Genomic DNA, 20,503 nt, shown 5'->3' on the forward strand with positions numbered 1-20,503 from the left:
CTCGAACAACGACACATTGAGTTTATCATGGAGAAGTCTGTATCCGTTTAGAATGTCACCGTTTATACCGTAATGTTTCAATTTCAGTATGAGTTTCCTGTGCCCCAACCTTGTCAAAGGCCTTGCTAAATCAAGCAAGATGGAATCAATTTGTTCTTTGTCATTAATTGCTTTAGCAATGTCATGAACTGTTTGGATCAGTTGGGTTTCACAAGATCTATGTTTTCTGAATCCGTGCTGGCTATTGGAGAGTATCTTTGTTCGGTCAAAATGAGACATTACGTGACTATGTATGATGTGTTCCATGATTTTACAAGTTGTAGAAGTCAAACTAACGGGTCGATAGTTCTCAGGCTTTGAACGATTTTTGTTTCCACCTTTGTATAGCGGGGTGATATTAGCTTGTTTCCAATCATTGGTACTTTTCCTTTGTTGTAATGATGCTGTAACAATAAGAGAGAAAGTCTGAAATCTCGTCAGCACATTCTTTTAAGATCCTTGTTGATATTCCATCTGGTCCGCTTGCTTTATTTGGATCAAGGTCTTTTAAGAGTTTGGTGATGCCATTTTTGGTAAAGGTAATTTTTCCAATTGGAGGGCCTTGTGGGTCGTTAATTTCGGGTGATATTCCATCATCGGCAGAGAAAACACTAGAAAACTGTTTATTCAGTGTCTCTGCAATGCTAAGATCTTCTGTTTGAATTTGCCCGTTATTGTCTAACAGCGGACTGACTCCAACAATGTTTGTCTTTTTTGCTTTTATAAAAGGAGAAGAATCTTTTAGTGTTCTTTTATCGCTGAGTACTTTGTCTCGGATGTAATTGTTATAGGCGTTGTCGCATGTCTTTCTAGCTTCCTTTTCTGCAAGAATGTATTTGTCATAGTCCTTACAAGTTTTGTACGTTTGTATACTCGGTAACGTCTTTTTTCTTTCGGGTAGCACGTTCCAATCTCTATTGAACCAAGGTTGGGTGTATCTTGAGATGTCATTTTTGTTTGGAACATGTGCATCTTGAGCTGTCTGAAGAATGTCTTTGAATTGAAACCATAAAGTGTTTATTGATGTTGCGGTTGATTCAATTTCAATAATCTGTTTATCTTATTCTGTACTTGGTCTTTTAAAGCTGTTAAGTTTGCCCTCTTCCAAATATTATTTTGCGTTGAATAGGTTTTAATTTTGGTAGGGTGACATAAATATCTGATATACTGCTGTATCGTGATCTCCAAAGCCGGGGGCGTTCACAACGTTCTATCAAACCTGGACGGTTGGTTAGGAAGAGATCAGTACTGATTTTTACGTGTGGTAAAGTTTACGTGTTGGGTAAGGTTTAACGTATCAAAGAGATTTAAAAAATTTTCATTTGTCTCTTTTGAGTAGTGATTTGTAGCGATTTCTTTTGAATCCCAGTTGATGTCCGGCAAATTAAAGTCTCCGCCAATCCATACTGGTATGTTTTTGTGTTTAGAGATTATTTGCTCCAAACTGTTTATAAGTTGTTGATCTTGTTCTTTTGTGCTTTGCGTTGATCTATAACATGCTGTCAGTAATATCGGCTTTTCAAATGTTTTTACTTTAATGGAAATGATTTCACCTGATTTTTGTTTAATTTCTTCAACCAACAAGCTGACTTTGTAGATAATAATAACACCTCCTTTTCCGTCTGCTCTATCTTGCCTTGAGGCTGTGTAGTGCTCTGGTAGAAATTCTGAATTGAAGATGTTACATGATCGATAAGTGCGATTCGGATCCTAGCATGATATCAATGTCATTTTCCAATAAAGTACAAGCTGTACAAGCTGTACAAGCTCTTATCTATTTCTTTTTAATTCCCAAGGCCCCAAGCCAAAGGTAGACCACATAACCACACCACTGCACAGTACTACATACACCATACACACAGCACAGGCCCACACAACCAGCCAGAACCCATGAAATCCATTTTCGACGCCTTCTAGATACGCCTTACACCCTCTTCACCTGGGAGAGGATAATTACAAGGTCTCAAAAGAAGGTTGTCTATTGCTCATTCCGACATCGACTTATAACCTGACTGAAATTCGAGCCGTTACTAGCAACCCTGCGGGGCCCAAGGCGCCGAGTATGCACCCGGCACAGTGACAAGCCGTTACTAGCAACCCTGACCCTACCTAACTGTTAGTTAATCAATTCCAAACAACAAAACCCCCAGAAAATTTAAAATGTCGGAATGAGCAATAGACAACCTTCTTTTGAGACCTTGTAATTATCCTTTTCCTCTTCACCTTTATAGAAATACTCGATAGTGGTATAAATGCGATAGGCCAATCACATCACTGCATTTGCCTACCATTACGCAATGCTTTCTATTTTTAGATAGATACGAGATTTTACCATGANAAGATTCCTATCCTGGTCTGTACGCCGAGTTGGTCCATCATAATGGCTCAACAAAAACCAGCCGGGAGTAAAACGTGCCAGCTTGGTTCATTTCCCGGTTTTCTTGGACAAACACATTTTACTTCGACTTGCAAGCCACGGTCCCCAAAAAAGGCTTATATCTTGAAAGATTAACTTTAGCTCCCAGGCTATAGACTCAATGTATTGAAAGGCCTTTAAAACAGGAAGAATGGGACCCAAGGTTATCATAATTCCTAATATGGTCAAAATAAAAGTCGCCGTTAAGACGAAATAGATAGTTTAAATTGGTGTCGCCCAAGAGACGTATTTTTTGCCATTATGAATATACCCCCCGAAAATAGAGTTAGCAATTTTGAACTCTGAAAGCGTATTCAAAATTCAGGGTAAGGTTTGAATGATCTCTGGAGCCATATCTTTCCTTTGGTTTATCGTAAATACACTTAAAGGCGACAATTCGGTCAGAATAAAAGCAAAAAACGTTGAGGCGACACGAAAATGTCGCCTTAAAGAAAATGTCACCCTAAGGTATATATTTTTTACATGAAATGTCGCCTTATATACAAATTAGAAAAGTTTACTATTTAGTGCCAACGAAAATTTTATGGTTCAACCAAATTTTTACTATTCAACCCAAATTTTATCCAACGAAATATTTTACTATTTAACGAAATATTTTACTATTTAGTGCCAACGAAAATTTTATGGTTCAACCAAATTTTTACTATTCAACCAAAATTTTACTATCCAACGAAATATTTTCCTATTTAGTGCCAACGAAAATTTTATGGTTCAACCAAATTTTTACAATTCAACCCAAATTTTTACTATTCAACCAAAATTTTTATTATTCAACCAAAATTTTACTATTCAACCAAATTTTTACTATTCAACCAAAATTTTTACTATTTAACCAAATTTTTACTATTCAACCAAAATTTTTATTATTCAACCAATATTTTACTATTCAACCAAAATTTTACTATTCAACCAAATTTTTACTATTCAACCAAAATTTTTACTATTCAACCAAATTTTTACTATTCAACCAAATTTTTACTATTCAACCAAAATTTTTACTATTTAACCAAATTTTTTACTACGAAATATTTTTCTTTCAACCATTACCAAAAAGCATCACTTGAAATTCCGATTAGAGATGTGCCCTCTGATAGCTTTCGGAATGGATCCCACCCCATAAGAAAGTACGAGTCACAGCGCTGACAGACATCGCGACGACCTTATCACCTTACATACAGTTGCGAACTGATAAGCCATATGACGTTGTATACTGTGACACTCGAACGACACTGGGAAGAGAGCAATGCTCACGGGAGGCCGAACCTCATGAGTGCCACAGCACAACACGATGCCATACTCTTGTATCAGAGTAATGGTACCCAATTCTCCTCGCACAGCATGAGTTGACCTGGGTGAAGGTACATTCACTTATCGTAGTAACACGGTGGGTTTCGAGCCTGGGCCACTCCGCTTCCCGGACTAAGATTCCACTTGCCACTTAAACAGTCGACTACTATTGCAAATTAGGATAAATGCGGGTATTTAGCCTAAATAGGATGAATTATTCTAAATAAGATAAAATCGATAGTATAGTTAGGATAAAATACCCTAGAAAAAAAACAACAAATCCAGAGATCCGCGTATCCACCAGTGACGCCAGGAATCTTAGTCTGAGAATCTAAGCCAGTCAGAACAAACAAACCCTCGTCCGTTTTCAAGTAGCAAGTGGAATCTTAGTCCGGGAATGGGAATCTCCTACGTTACGAAAGAAAAATATTTGGTTGAATAGTAAAATTTGGTTGAATAGTAAGATTTGGGTTAAATAGTAAAATTTTGGTTGAACCATAATATTTTCGTTGGCACTAAATAGTAAAATATTTCGTTGAATAGTAAAATATTTCGTTGGATAGTAAAATTTTGGTTGATTAGTAAAATTTTGGTTGAACCATAAAATTTTCGTTGGCACTAAATAGACACGAAGGCAAAATGGTATAGAATCGAGAAGTTCTCACCATTTTTTTAACTTTTTTGTTGTTGTTTGCAAATCATTGAAGTACTGGAAGTACGAGACGTATGACTTGAAAGTTAGAATCCTTGAAAGTTGGCTCATGATTCTTTTCTAACGAAAGGAGATTTGGGATTTTTTCGTCCACTCAGGTAAACAACATTTTTTCTTTAACTTTCTTAATATTTAGCTTTTATGGGATGGGGAGATCGTATGATCATAAGGACAGTAAGGAATCCCTGATCATAACCAAGGGGCCTACAAGTTGGAAGTTGACATGACATCCATCTATTTATTAAGTGGACCAATGGTAAATTTATGGCTGATGGTTCGAGTCTTGATCAGATCATTAATTTTTCAAAAAGCAGTCTTTGAAAGTCTTCAGAAGCCTTTGCGTTCGCTTCCTTACGAATACCATATTGTATCAGAAAATTTAACGTTTAATGAACCTTTTAACTAAATTTTAACTCCCTAAGTAAAGTCTCGGAGAGCCTCAAAAAATGATTGACAGGTCCCTCTGGGGATTTGGTTTTTGATTGACATTTTAGGGATTAATTAATATCATTAATTTTTAGATATCTATGTCAAGACGAGTGAAAAATGGCAGAAAATAATTATCACATTAATTACATCCCATTAGGTAAAAACACAAACAACTATTTCAAGACATCTAAGTGGAAAATCACAACGCACGACGAAAGGTCTACATTTCGGCGTCGTACCACTAGTACCACTACTGTCTTTTTAAAGGAACAAAATACTTTTCTCCTTTTTTTCTTTTTCGATATAAAAAAATCGGTCAAAATCGAACAGTATTAAGCCAATGACATCTTTGATCAACCAAAAGGAACTGATTCCCGAATTGATTTTAGCTAAAACGTTCTAATAAAGTTCAATTTTCTACAGGACGGGCACTTCCTAAAATTTCCTAAACCTTTATGTAATTAAAAAAAAAATAGTATCTAATAATTAACGGATTCCCTTCCAGAGGAAACAACAGATGAAGAGGCAGAAATGAAACTAGCAAGTGAAGAGTATGACCGAGCGCTTAGAGGAATAGAACAAAACTTAAACAAAGAAAAACACCAAAAAGTTAACACAGGTATGCTTGAACAGAGTCTGGCTTGACGTTATCTTTTCTTATAAATATCGTTACATTTAGCATATTCAAAGAAAACATCAAATTAACCCAACATAGTTTCATATGGTCTTCTATATCGATTCTAGGATGAAAGAACCAGCACACCGAGTCGCTTTCACTAGAACCATTTGACAAAAACGATAAATCCTCCAACGAAAGTTTGTCTAATGATCCGTCTGAGTACGAATCTTTCTCCTCGGAATCTGAGTTCGAGTACAATACCGAGTCGCTTCCACAAAAATCATTTGACAAAAATGATACAATTGACATTGATACAACCATTGACATTTCCAACGCGGAAAGTTTGTCTAATGATCCGTCTGAGTACGAATCTTCCTCCTCGGAATCTGAATTCGAATACAATTTCAAGCATTACAGTGACGGCAGTGATGAGATTGAAAGCGATTTTGAAGAGATGGTCCTTGAAGCTGAAAGAATAACAGAAGCGTAATCTTTTTCACTGCCCGGGGGTAAGGGTTGCGAGATGATGGGTGTGTACCACCCAACTTTCGACCCTCGGATCCTTAGCGGGACTAAAAGAGAAAATTTACTAAAATTTGGTGAATTTTACGACCCTCATTGGGACTAATTTGGTCTTTCAAGTAGCAAAAAGTTGAAATTTGATCAAACTTTGATCTTTCAGGGAGCAAAAAGTTTAAATTTCCTTTTTTTCCGACCCTTAAAGGTGGCATATTCCGCCCTGCTTCTCTTGCCTAAGTAACCCCTCCGGCGTTGATGGTTTCAAACGATAACAAAGCTAAGTCTAATCAAAAGTATTGCATTATATAAAAACATGTTTATAAATAAACATTTAGATCACGAGACCAAGCGTTATTAACGAAAACAAACCTACATCATCAAAGAAAGAACAAGGTATATTCTTTCTGCTGCATTTGATAGAATTTAGCATACATACTACGAATTTAAGTGACAAGCCATTCACTACATTGATATCTATCTTCTTTCTTAATCAGCGTACATCGTGATTGATTTACCGAGTATTGAAGCAGCCTATGGCGAAATAAGAAGACATGAAATTGAAAACGTCTTCGAATTCGCGAAGCAAGCTAGTAAAAACTGACTGGTAAAAATTCCAATTATTTTCGTATTATGTATATTATGTACTGTGATTTAAGTCATTGATTCATTTGAGTACCGAATAGAAACACATTCATAATTTCTTTTCTATAGAAGAAGACGACTTTAAGGAAGACCACTTATAATCGACGGCAGTTTTAACATAATATGTAAATTGCAATTCTTTAAGCGTTTTAACATATAATGTTAAATCCGTTCTTTGTCGAATTAACATAATACGTTGATTTGATATGATCTCCTGCTCGGGAATGTTTTAGCCTGTACCTAATCACTCACTCTATTGCTGGTAGGTTTACTTACAACACCTTACAGGATCTTTCCATTAGCCTCGAACTATACTTTTACTTTCGAAAAGAGAGTAAAGAAATACAGGCTACAAAATTAATCAAAAATGGTACCGAAAGTAGTGAATTCTTTAATCATGATTAATTTGGATTGATCGTTGAATGGATTTTTGGATGGATTTTAACCATCATTGCACTTTTGTATGACTTTTACTTTTAAGAGAAATTTACACATGTAATATTCGATCTTTTTAAAGTAAGATTTTATCATTGAAATTTGGTTTTGTTTTCATACAACATAATATAATACAGTAATGATATATGTGGAGATCGGGCGGGGGGATCGGGTAACTTTTGCATCAGTGGAGACAAACATGCTTAGCCCTCAAATGAAAGACCTGGCTGGTCATTACAATACAAAGTCAAATCAAAACAAAAACGGTAGAGTAGTAGAGCTGCGAGAGGAGCTGCGTAGTTGTATTTTTAATAATGACCAGCCAGCCAGTGCCAGAGGCTGCCAGGTCATTTCTTTGAGGGCTATGCATCAGTGAGGCTGGAACTTGATTTTTGAGGATTACGATTTTACCAGCTTTTTAGCAATTTTTGCCTCGCTAACCCAAATCTCGCAACCTCTTTACCTTGAAGGAAGATCGAAATTAGAGTTTTTCAGCGTTCCGAAAAAAACGCAAAGCAAAAATTTTTTCATCTTCACAGGATCGATTCTCAACAACAAAATACATATTTTGGTCTTTGGGTTTGTTTCTGACGTTTTTCCTTCAAAGAATATCAATCACTTTCCTTTTCCCCTCGAGCGCGCGAGAAAAAAAAGATTAGCTCGCATTTTCGCGCGGGCAAATAAAGATGAGGCGGCAATCTTGCACTGAGGGTGCTACTTAATTTCCGCCCACAATAGAATGGTCCAAATACGGGGGGTATTTCAAATGATAAACAATGTCTTTCTGTAAGTGTTTATTTTCTAAGAGATACAAATAGTATATTGAATATTATTAACTCATTTATTTAAGTATTTATGAGCCCAAATTTAAATATATGGTTAAATAAAAAACAAATGATATCAGTTTTGTTTTGCCTCAAACCCCCGGGAAAAGTTTTTTGGCCAACTTAGCTATTTTACAAATTTCGGAAAAGAACTCCCATAGGAATTCCGATACATAACCCGATTGGTTAATTTCGGAACGGCTTCAAGAAAGTCATAATGGCAGATGATTTTAAAAGTTTCTGAGGAAATGTGTGGAATTTTTCGATGTTGATGGCTTGTTGATTCTTTAAAGAAAATAGATAACAGGTATAGCTTTTTCTAATCCTGGAATATCGAGGTTCCAGCTACACTGTGCATGTTAGCCTCCACTGATGCAAAAGTTACCCAACTTCACGGTATTATTTATACACAGTCACCACAGCCACCCACAGGCACTGTGGTATAGTGGTCATTGACATTGACCTTTGGTTTCTGCTCAGGCGGCTGAGGTTTGATTCCCCCAATTGCATCGGCTCACTTGGCACGCAAGTGACGACTGAAGCTTTGCATCGCCCAGGTCATCAACCCATACCATGTGATGTGAGGAAGATGTGAGGAGACTTGTGTGTAGTCAGTCCAAAACAAAGTGTTGACGACGTGTCAGAGCCTCCTGCAACTCAACCAAAAATAAATACAAATTAGTCTAGGTGGAGACTATATTGCCCCTGTCACATCAGTACAAAAATTTAGCACTCAACTGCTCTAACTTGGGAGGATTGGGTAGAAACATGGGACTGGTTAATATCTGGTCTGTATTTTCACTTACTGTTTATAAATCTCTTTTACAGCAAAATTTGTTTTTGTGTATTTTTTAATACGCCGTTCATTAACTCAAATCAAATGACTTTGGAGGTTCGGTAAAATGGTGGTCAAATTGCCGTCCCATGTTTTGTCTCAGTGCAAGGAACGCTACAAAAGGTCTGATCACGGCATCGGCAGACAACAACAGGCGAACTCAAAGCAGCCGCACAGAAATGAAGCAAGAAAATAATATTAACAGGCAAAAAACTCAATATTATTTTGTCATGTGATCATATTAAAAGAACATGAGTATATTGGCTCATTTTCCTGTGTGTATCACATTTTTATAATGTTCAACATGATAAACATGATATTATGTTATATGAATGATAACATGATTGCTATTGACAGCACTGTTGATTATTGGACATTGTTAACCGGTTACTTTTTCGAAGTGGGCTACATGGCTTTTTGCACAATGCAATTGGTTCTTTTCGCATGACGACGGGCCTACATTGTCTAGAGTTGCCCGTCGTTAGGAAAATTCATTGTGACGTCACTTTTTCAAAGGAAAATGAACAATGCGTTGACATCATTTCTCTCATTTTTTATTTCTGACGTCAGAAATTATAGCAATTTTTTATCTCTTTTCGCTTGTTTTTTTCTGCTTTATTTCGCTATTTTTCCTGGATAAAGTGCTAAAAATCAATAAAAGTTGAAGGAAACGCTTAGCAAATACAATAATGACCGGTTTTTTTCGGGCTGTACTGAAAATATTGCCCTCGGTCAACGCCACAACCTCGGGCAATATTTCTCAGTACAGCCCTCACTAACCGGTCATTATTGTATTAATACCACAGTTGACATAAGCAGGGATATGTTATAGCGGAGCTGGATAAGGCACATTTGAAATGCCTTGTTCTATCTCTGTCCCTGACATTAAAATTTGATATGAAATTAAACTTTTTTAATTAGAAATTCGTGAAATTTGGATTTCTTTTTAGCCAATGATTCTGCTGCTGCATTTATTGTTCACGATTAAAAACTATTAATTATCAAGAGGGTCTGTAAAACATTGGTGAATGACAATTTAAAAAAATGAAAAACATTGTTTTCATTAGTAAAGTTATAAGAAATTTCTTCTGTAAGATTATAAATAGCTCTTTTTCATTTGAAATACCGCGCTGCACCGCGGGGTGCCTCACTTTCTAACTGATTTTTTCAAATAGCAAGTTGGTATGTCTGATTATGGAAAAAGTTTCAAGTCAATTGAAACAATATTTGTCAAAATAATTACATCCAAAATTTTTAAAGAGAAATCATGAAAGCTTCTCAAATTCATAACACACGCTGATCAAATTATATTTCATTTACAAAGAAGCTTTTGGGGTATATATCTTTTGCAAATATTATTTTGATGAAAAGTGGGAACATCATAGCAAAATATATGCAAACGTACTGCATGAATACTTTGTCTGCTTCATTTTTCTTATAAAAACAGGGACAGAGATGGATTTCTATTATGAACAGTTTACAATAGAAAAGACAAAGGAGCAATCCGCTAAGGAATTCTCGTCCTTCATCCAGCTCCGCTATAACATATCCCTGACATAAGTAAGAACTTTTTATGCCATAACCAAAATTACCCTTAGTATAATTTTCCAGCCCTGTAGCTGTATTTTGTAGCTTACATATTTGTTCTTTTGTTCTTTTGTTGTTTTTTTCAGTTCAAACAGTTAATTTGAAAAAATATGTATAATGGACAAAGTAATTACTCATGATTGAATTTATCAATTTTGCACTTGGAGAAGAATCATGCCTGCAATCAACTCTTCAAATTTTCAATATTTAACTACTGATAATGATTTCATTTATTACTGCCCAACTGGACATTCACGAGTTAACACATTCTACGAGGGCAACTCATCACAAGGTTGGAAGAATGGAGCACCTTTACAAAAAGGGGAACCTGTTAAAAACAAAACAGGATAGACATTCCTGCTAGTCAATTTAAAACTCAACATGGACATGAAAAATAGTCTGATTTACTGCTATATTTGATAAGGGCAACCGCATGTCAGGGTATGTTGACTTTTCGAATATTTCTGTATCTATTTTTGAATTAACTTATTATATATATAATTTTTTTATACTTTTTATAGCATTATTTTTTATTTTACAAACTAAACTATTTCTAGTTGCAACTGCCACACAATTTCACTAAGTCTTAACCTAATATTTGTGCTAAACTCTCAGCCTCATTCTTCTTAACGAAATTTCTGAAGATGCTATTTTTATAGTGTTTTTATTTTGATTTTTAGGATACCCAGGAAATGTACATACGTATGTAATTTGTTTATTAAAAAAATAAAGCAGAACCACTATTTTCCCATAATGGGAAACCCATTCACTCATTTGTTGTTAAAGTCTTCACATTTGTCAAGGACTGCCCAGTAAATGGTTGTAACTGAAATATTACACAGAGGACATGATTGTTAATGGTGTTTGTGATTTTTGGTTTTGCAACATGACTTAACTTTAAATGAGACACTTTCTCTCTTCAAAAACAAACATAGTTCTAACACTAAACATTTCCAGACATTCACAAGAAACAGTTAAAATCTAAACCCTGAAAACAGTATATAAAATAACCCTTACTACTATTTCAACCCTAAAATATATACAAGACATGCTTGGGATTGTAAAATTTAATACCCTTTTTCTTTGTTTTCACCCTCTAGAGCTAACTAACTATAATCTTGGGAAATGATATTCTATTTGAACTGATTAGGGGCTATCCAAGCAATTCAGCCACACTGACTTTCGTAACAATTAGATTTTCATTTCCTTGGTAACATTACATAAATAAATAGTTTGATTCTTTTTAGTTTTCAAATGGATACAACAGATTTAGATGATGCTGAAAAAATTCTCACTGAATATATAAATAGTGATTCGACCTCAAACTCCAATATTTTAGATGAAACTGAAGCAGAACTGCTGAAGTTTTTGGCCCCTTCCCCTGCCAGAAAGAAACCCAGGAAAAAGCGGTTCATAACTTACCAGTATGACTGCAATGGTAATAGAGTGTATAAAGAAAAGAATCAGAGCCAAACAAGAAGAAAGAAGAAGAAAAAAGAACAGGGTAATTTTTCGGGAATTTGTGAGAATCTGAACTTTCAATATCTGGATATCTCAAAGTGTTTCTTTATTTTCTATTGTATATACCTTCAACCCTTTTCGTACTAGGAGGGTGGCTTTTTACCTTATATAAATGTTTTTTAATTTGATCAGTTTTATCAATCCTATCATGTAAGTATGAAATGAAGCACAGTGCACAGTCTTTATACTCTTTCCGTTTTGGAAAAGCACTTAACTCCTGTTAAAATTGATCCTCCATCATGACCCCTATTAAATGGAAACTTTTAACTTTTTTGAAGATAGTCCTGTGTACAAAATTTACCCTACTTTTTTTGATTTTTGGAAGGGCCCAAAGAAGATGTATAATATCTATCAGAGAAAATTAGTTCCCTTCGTTTTTCATTTTTAAAGCCATTGAAGAAGAGACTAATGGCATTGAACTTGGTTTAGAGATTGGGGCTGAAATTGAAATTACAGCTTCTGGAGAAAGTACAAATAAAGGTTTGGATTTTCTCCTAATTTTTCCTCTATGACTTATATATATAAATATTAACAGTAACAACACTCCGAACAAAAATCCACTGTAACCCTTCTTCTTTAGTTTAACAAAATATATGTACTGTATATTTATAGTTGTTTATATTATAACAAGTTTGTCTGATATCCTCCAACAGCATTAGTAAAATTTCATAGATATACATTATCCTCTTTACAACATTACAAGTGCCTAAATTTTTTTAGAATTTGATAATGAACTTGAAGCCTGCACAGAAGCTCTCCAAGATTTCTTAAGAACTCCATGTAAGTTTGAAACTTGTGTATATTTTAATGAAATAACTTTTGTATGAATCCATGTTTTCTTTTAAATTCATTTGACTTGAAAATAAGCGAAGTCGTATTCTAAAATACAAGCTTCTGTTATATGAAGAATCTATTATATTTTCATAATAGCGAACAATACAAGAAAGAAAACTTGGACACAACGAATGGCAGACACCGAGGAACAATGGTTCGATATTAGAGAAGATTTACTCTCCATTTCAATTAAACGATTCTGCCCCATCAGATGTTTTAGATGCTCAGATTCACCACCAGTTGTTCGTTGTGGAGCTTGTGGCTACTTGTGTGGTGACTGTGATGAGGACGTTCATCAGCATGAACCATTACACGATCGCATTGCCTTTATCGAAGGAAAAGTGATACCATTGTCACCTTGCCAGGTCATAGAAGAAGGAAATTTATTGACCAAAACTGGTAAAACCCAAGCGTTTATTTGTATTTCTTTTTTTTTTGCGATATCGATAGTCATTAGTGAAAGCTGAATCTTTTGTTTTGATCTTTTCGTTAGAAATTTTAAGCTCGTTATTTAACCTTTGAATGACTATGTTTCAACAGTTCCTTACCTTTACTTTTCAGTGCGTCTTATCAAATTAGAATACGTAAAATGTTGTAATTGTTTTCAAATACAAAATGTAACCACCCTAACAAGGATTCCCCAGGATGAAACTGTTGTGGTGATTGGATTAAGAGGGAGATTTCTGTTGCATAAATGGTCCTTTTCGTGTCAAAATTGTACATTCCACCAGCGTGCCCTTAACTTGGAAAGTGGGTTATGGTCTGGTTACTGGCCTACATCTCCAAAAACTCTCAACACGGTCATTGAAGAAGATCTTCTTATGTTTTGGGACTCTTTTCGAAAAAGGATGCCAGGATCTTCTGCGAAGGCTTTTGTTGATACACTTAATGATATCTCAATCACGAATGGAAGGGTATGGCTATTTATATGTCTATTCAAATACTGAGTATGCAATTTGTAGATTTTTAGTGCCTAAGCAATAATAGAATCTAATTGTTATGAAATGAGAGTTTGATTGAAAACCAACGTAGTTCTTCGACCATGATCCTTACAAATGTCGGTGTTGATTTTTCTTTAGGATGGTTCTATTTACCCGCAATTACTGGCTCATGCATTTAAAGAATGGTGTTTCCTACAGCACGAACTTGATGGCAAAAAAGGTTTTAATTGGATGCAATGTCCTAGCTGTGAAATCTCCCAGCACAGTTGCCATGTAGATGGTAACTGTAAACTCTATCGCTTCAAATCTGGTGGAAAGTAGGTTACTATGTGTTGACTGTCTTTTTACCACAATTATTTTAATTTGAAATGTGTTTGTGAAACATTCAGTTAACATTAGTTGAAATAATATTGTAAACCTAAATGGTTTTTATTTTGATATTTTCCAGTCGTAGACGTGAATCATACTACAAAAACTTCATCGTAGCAGACGACCTTGTTAAAGACTATTTGAAAGTAGTTTACCCTTCTAAAAAAAAACATGATGTGGTAAGAAGTGTTTTGCCCTTTTGAAAGCTGTAGTAGAACAATAAAGCTATAATCTTCGATTGATGTTAGAAGATGTATAATGACGTGGAAAAGATTTATGGAATCTTCCAGGAGTGAAAAACTCTTTCTTCACTACTTTGGTGAATGGGAAAAAAATGTCTCTGTCAAACCTTTTTTTTTCAATTTTAGAACGATTCGGATTACGTGTGTGGAGGAAAATGGACTGCTGCCAAGAATGTTGGTCGGAAAAAAGGAAAACTGGACGAAACTGGATTAGAGGTTACATTACTTGTTTCTCTTAAAACCGCAATATAGTCTGTTATATACATCTTACGTTGAATCAGCCGTTCTTGCAATTCATTTGTTACTTTCAGGTTGGAACCTGTCGACACAGATTTGCCCAAACTGCTTTGAACATGAAGCAAGGTGAATTATACGGTTATCCTTTGTACATCATGAAACATCACATGTTGCCTCGGAAAGTGGAATTTGCATGGAGTGACGTAATGTGCAAACTTTGGGGTTTCGCCAAAAGAATTGAGCCGTCTATTGCTGAAGATTTAAACCCTGCCCTTTCCGTCATGCACGCCAAAGGTCATAGCTTGGAGTGCCAAGTAAGTTATTTGTAAGTTTTTATTCCCATAAAATACTATGTCCCTCCTTTTTTACAATGAGGCACACAATTTTTGAATGTTTCCTTCCTTTAGATGAAGTGGGATGGACAATGGCTTGAGGATACTGGAAGGACAACTGGAGAAGAGACAGAACAATTTTTTTCATATATTGGCCGATGTTCCAACACAACAAAGTATCAATTACCAGAAGGTAACATTTACGTCCATACACGTTTTTTTTTCATTAGAACACCTAAAATTTGGCTGAGCCTGGATGTGCTTATTTTCTTAGCATTTTTCAGCCTGAAATGTTCTTAAAGCGTTCTTAATTTTCCAGATTACTCTAAATCGACAATATCATGCAAAATTGGCAAAATTTGGACATTATTTGACTCTCGATTTTAGAAAATCCATCCCTAAGTTCGGTTAAAACTGCTTGAAAAGAGGAAAAAAATTTAGTTTCTTCTCATTTTCTTCAAAACTGAGGCTGGGCATGTTCTTACGATGTTCTTAATTTTTCGACGAATTTCAGCCTGAATGTTCTTATAAACTTGGTTCTAATAAAAAAAACGTGTATATTTTTATGTTGCCTTTCAAATTATGTAATGTTAAATCAAATAAACAAAGGTTAGAAATTTTATATTCACATCATTTTCTCAATTATTATAGCAACAAGCACCGTTATATTCTAAGTATTTATGACCCATTATCAATTCTCGCTATTCAGGAAGGGAAGAAACAATCACAGAATTAACCATGCATTGGAACTGGCGAAAAACGATTTCTCTTCCGTTTCAATTAACCAGTCAATATATCAAGGTACAGCTGCACCTTAAGTTACTGAAAATCTTTGGGGATATTCGAGAAAACGTTTACCACATCTGGTATGCTCTTCTTTTATTATTAGCATAATGTGAAGCTAGGGACGAAATTTTTGCTTCAGCTCTCTTTTACTACATTATGTTATATATAATTGTTTAAAAATTTCATTTTTAGAATGTGCGTAATTTAGCTGTCAACAAAGACGATTTCGAAAAGATTTGTGCTCAAAACAACTTTGTTTACTCTAAAACGGATGTGATGGCATTGAAAGACGATTTAGAGGCATCGCTACCGAAATCTCAGAAAGGAACCATCGAACACAAGATTGAAGGTCTATTCTTTGAAAAAACTTACTGGAAATCAGTTTTAAAAAAAGTTGGAGGTATAATATTAATGTATTTTTTTTGTTTATTCGCATCACGATTGGAATTTCAAAAGAATCCCATTGTTTTGATGCCTTTGAGAAAGCCATTCAATCGAGTCTTGATGTGATGAATTTAATTTTATCGCCCCATGTTAAAAGCCCCGTCTTAACTTATCCACAAAATGAAAGAAATTTCCAAATGTTGAGTTAGTAGCAAGATATGAAACCTAAAAATGACCTTTGTAAACAACGCCAAAATTCACTTTTGGAATTTAGATTTTTTCTTATTACTGTTACTTTATTTGGTCTTTTCAGATCGCTCAAAAAGAAGGTCATATATCCGCCGTAAGATCACTAAAGTCAAGGATGCAATGACCAAAGCATTGAGGGAAAAAGCCATGATTCACGCAATGGAGGACTGCTTCAATGGGAAATTTCCTTGGAAGTCAATTGACGAGATGTCTTCAAATGGAATTTCTGGTAAGATTAAGATACATAATGACTGATTTTCATTGAAAAATTTCTCATTGCTTTTTATTGTAATAGATCAAATCTCATCCGATTTCTAGAATCTCAGGTATATACATATAAACACTTTTAACTTAAATTTTTAAACTTTTTCACTACAGCGACAGAAAAGAGACTGATCGTAGATGCTTTTATGAGATGGCGGCGATGTGAGGAAGAGAAGACGATCCTCAAGAAAGACATGGAAAACTTTTTAAAATTTAATCGTAATCGAGTAAAAGTTATTCGCAATGTAAGTTTATACCTTTTTATTGGGTTCTAAATTTTTTATTTTACATGCCCTGTACGAGGCCTTAGCCCACGATATTTATCCATTAATTAGTATTTTCTTGCATAATCTGTCAAATAATCATCAAATCTTAACAACGGAAGGTTGAGGTGTTTAATCCATGTACAAAATCTCAAGAAAGATTTGCTATCTTTTTACAATTTTATCTTTAGGAAATATCTTCGCGAAATGAATTGAATTTGGCGGACCCGTTACAAATAGCTGAAGTAAATCTTCTTTCTATGGGATTGAATTTTTTTGAAAAACAATTATTTATGGGCGTGGAATATTTCAGCAAATTTGAAGAACTTGAAGTTTTTGAACCGCCCCAACGACATTTTTCACCCGACGGTGAATCCAAATATGAGAATACAAATGAAAGTGAAGATGAAAGTGAAGATGATCATTGCATCCTATACAGTACAACAGACGATGAAAGTGATGTAGAAGAACAGTTGTTTGTAGAAACTTCGCTAGGAAATATTGGCTTATTATAAAGTTCTAAGGAAAACGCTATGAAGCTCCACTTTATCTTAAAAGTCTATAGTTTCATTTAGTATCATCATTCATTCGGGAGGAGTTGCATTTTATAGCTAAAATGAAAATTGTTTGATTTTTGATCTTTGAAACAATGAAAAGCATTTTTAATCCACCCTAAGCCAAAAAAAATAAGCAGTCTAAATCTGAACGTCTGTATGGGTTTAAAGCTATGTATCTTTAGATACAGTATTTAAATTTAATTTTATCTAGTTCTTTCTCCTTGTAAACACTACAGTTTTTTTTCTTACGATAAAGCATTGTTATAATTTGATTAATTTAATTGTGAAATCGAAAATAAATCACCACGTCATAATTTTATGATCTTTGAAATCTTAGTAAAACCTCTAATTAACGGACACTCTAAAAGGCGGACACCTCTGATTAGCGGATAATTTCATTTTCCCCGGCCGTTTCCTAGTCAAATCCTCATAAAAAAGTTTCTAAAAGGCGGACACTCAATTATCGGACCCTCTGATTAGCGGACAAATTTTATCGCACGAAATGGCCAAAACCCCTATTTTAGCTCTCCAATTAGCAGACATTGAATATCAAACGGGTCACAGACGTCCAAAATCAAAAAAAAAATTAGATATTTTTATTTCAAGCCCTTGTAAGCCTTATTATTCAAATTATTTCTACAAATTTCCAGTTTTCCCTTGACCCATTCAGCGAATTTAGGTGGACCAAAGAAATCATAAATCACGGGTACTTCCAAGTCCAAACCCACCACCTCGATTTAACCTCTTGCCAGTCACTAACTCGAGCTCTGATTCCAGTTCTTCTATGGCCTAGTGTCTGCAGATAAGTACTTTAGACCCCAATTTTGTATTTTCGACACCCTGGGATGGCCTAATTTCAAAATTGAAGCTCCGAGATCAAAAGTTTCTAAAAGGCAGACACTAACCCCTTTTCCCGATGGTGTCCGCTAATTAGAGGTTCCACTGTATCTCTAAAACTTTACCAAATTGGATACAATTCGTTTGAAACATTAGGCACAGCTCAGCTCACCTGAGCAGTACTAATGAATATTGCTTGCTTGTACATAATACTCTATCTGTATGGGTTTGATCGTGTACACAAGAATTTGTTTACAAATCACATTAAATTATTCTATTTGCTTTATATTCGTGACTAGGGATCAAATTTGCTGAAATTTACATAGCTGCCAAAAGTACTCGAACAATTTTGGGTCACTTCGGGATCGACAAAGAAAATAATAATGCGATTTCAATTGGCGAAAATCGGACCATGATATCGACTATATCATAGATACTCTTATAGGAGCCCTAATTCGCCGTGTTTCTATACTCAAAACAAAAAATTGGAAATGCGTTTTCATTTGGTCGAAATCGAACCATGATATCGACTATAGCATAGATACTCCTATGGGAGCCCTTATTTGACGTGTTTCTATACTCAAAACAAAAAATTGGAAATGCGTTTTCATTTGGTCGAAATCGAACCATGATATCGACTATAGCATAGATACTCCTATGGGAGCCCTTATTTGACGTGTTTCTATACTCAAAACAAAAAATTGGAAATGCGTTTTCATTTGGTCGAAATCGAACCATGATATCGACTATAGCATAGATACTCTGATGGGAGCCCTTATTTGACGTGTTTCTATACTCAAAACAAAAAATTGGAAATGCGTTTTCATTTGGTCGAAATCGAACCATGACATCGACTATAGCATAGATACTCTTACGGGAGCCCTTATTTGACGTGTTTCTATACTCAAAACAAAAAATTGGAAATGCGTTTTCATTTGGTCGAAATCGAACCATGATATCGACTATAGCATAGATACTCTAATGGGAGCCCTTATTTGACGTGTTTCTATACTCAAAACAAAAAATTGGAAATGCGTTTTCATTTGGTCGAAATCGAACCATGATATCGACTATAGCATAGATACTCCTATGGGAGCCCTTATTTGACGTGTTTCTATACTCAAAACAAAAAATTGGAAATGCGTTTTCATTTGGTCGAAATCGAACCATGATATCGACTATAGCATAGATACTCTTATGAGAGCCCTTATTTGACGTGTTTCTATACTCAAAACAAAAAATTGGAAATGCGTTTTCATTTGGTCGAAATCGAACCATGATATCGACTATAGCATAGATACTCTTATGGGAGCCCTTATTTGACGTGTTTCTATACTCAAAACAAAAAATTGGAAATGCGTTTTCATTTGGTCGAAATCGAACCATGATATCGACTATAGCATAGATACTCCTATGGGAGCCCTTATTTGACGTGTTTCTATACTCAAAACAAAAAATTGGAAATGCGTTTTCATTTGGTCGAAATCGAACCATGATATCGACTATAGCATAGATACTCTTATGGGAGCCCTTATTTGACGTGTTTCTATACTCAAAACAAAAAATTGGAAATGCGTTTTCATTTGGTCGAAATCGAACCATGATATCGACTATAGCATAGATACTCCTATGGGAGCCCTTATTTGACGTGTTTCTATACTCAAAACAAAAAATTGGAAATGCGTTTTCATTTGGTCGAAATCGAACCATGATATCGACTATAGCATAGATACTCTTATGGGAGCCCTTATTTGACGTGTTTCTATACTCAAAACAAAAAATTGGAAATGCGTTTTCATTTGGTCGAAATCGAACCATGATATCGACTATAGCATAGATACTCCTATGGGAGCCCTTATTTGACGTGTTTCTATACTCAAAACAAAAAATTGGAAATGCGTTTTCATTTGGTCGAAATCAAACCATGATATCGACTATAGCATAGATATTCTTATAGGAGCCTTTATTTGACGTGTTTCTATACTCAAAACAAAAAATTGGGAACGCGTTTTCATTCGGCCGAATCTTTAGAGGGGATATTTGGGGTTTTGGGGTTTTCCTGAAGGTTTTGATGTATGTTTTTTTCCAAGTCCCTCTGATTTGAACTTCTGTATCTAGTCTTAATTTTCCAGGCCATTTTTTCGAATTTCAAGCAGGGACATCCCTATCGTATTTATAATTTCTGGAGGAAGCCTCTTCTGATATACTTTAATCGGATTAACTTTCGCGATTTCGCGAAAACGCGTGAGATTCCTGACTCGCGAAATTAAATCCACATAGAAATTTTTAAATCGCATTTTCGGCGGAGAAACCAATCTAAAG

At 35.0% G+C, this 20,503-nt stretch overlaps 2 protein-coding genes across 2 annotated transcripts; one reads left to right on the plus strand and one right to left on the minus strand.

Annotated features, from left to right (window-relative positions):
- Positions 1–412: 412 nt before the first annotated feature.
- On the minus strand, positions 413–1,940 carry LOC136808663 (uncharacterized). The gene is made up of 3 exons (XM_067065211.1): positions 1,928–1,940; positions 1,593–1,706; positions 413–1,032 (listed from the first exon to the last, which is right to left on the minus strand). The coding sequence occupies exons 1-3, from the start codon at positions 1,938–1,940 to the stop codon at positions 413–415; spliced, it is 747 nt and encodes a 248-aa protein (XP_066921312.1).
- A 9,611-nt stretch (positions 1,941–11,551) lies between these two features.
- On the plus strand, positions 11,552–17,895 carry LOC136808637 (uncharacterized). The gene is made up of 15 exons (XM_067065182.1): positions 11,552–11,869; positions 12,277–12,366; positions 12,607–12,666; positions 12,817–13,119; positions 13,282–13,634; positions 13,800–13,978; positions 14,110–14,209; positions 14,399–14,488; positions 14,584–14,823; positions 14,917–15,034; positions 15,551–15,642; positions 15,820–16,027; positions 16,325–16,489; positions 16,639–16,769; positions 16,979–17,895. The coding sequence occupies exons 1-15, from the start codon at positions 11,620–11,622 to the stop codon at positions 17,300–17,302; spliced, it is 2,703 nt and encodes a 900-aa protein (XP_066921283.1). The 5' UTR covers positions 11,552–11,619; the 3' UTR covers positions 17,303–17,895.
- Positions 17,896–20,503: the final 2,608 nt, after the last annotated feature.

Source organism: Clytia hemisphaerica, unplaced genomic scaffold (assembly GCF_902728285.1).
Source record: "Clytia hemisphaerica strain Z4C2 unplaced genomic scaffold, Clytia hemisphaerica genome assembly, whole genome shotgun sequence".
Lineage (NCBI taxonomy): Eukaryota > Metazoa > Cnidaria > Hydrozoa > Leptothecata > Clytiidae > Clytia > Clytia hemisphaerica.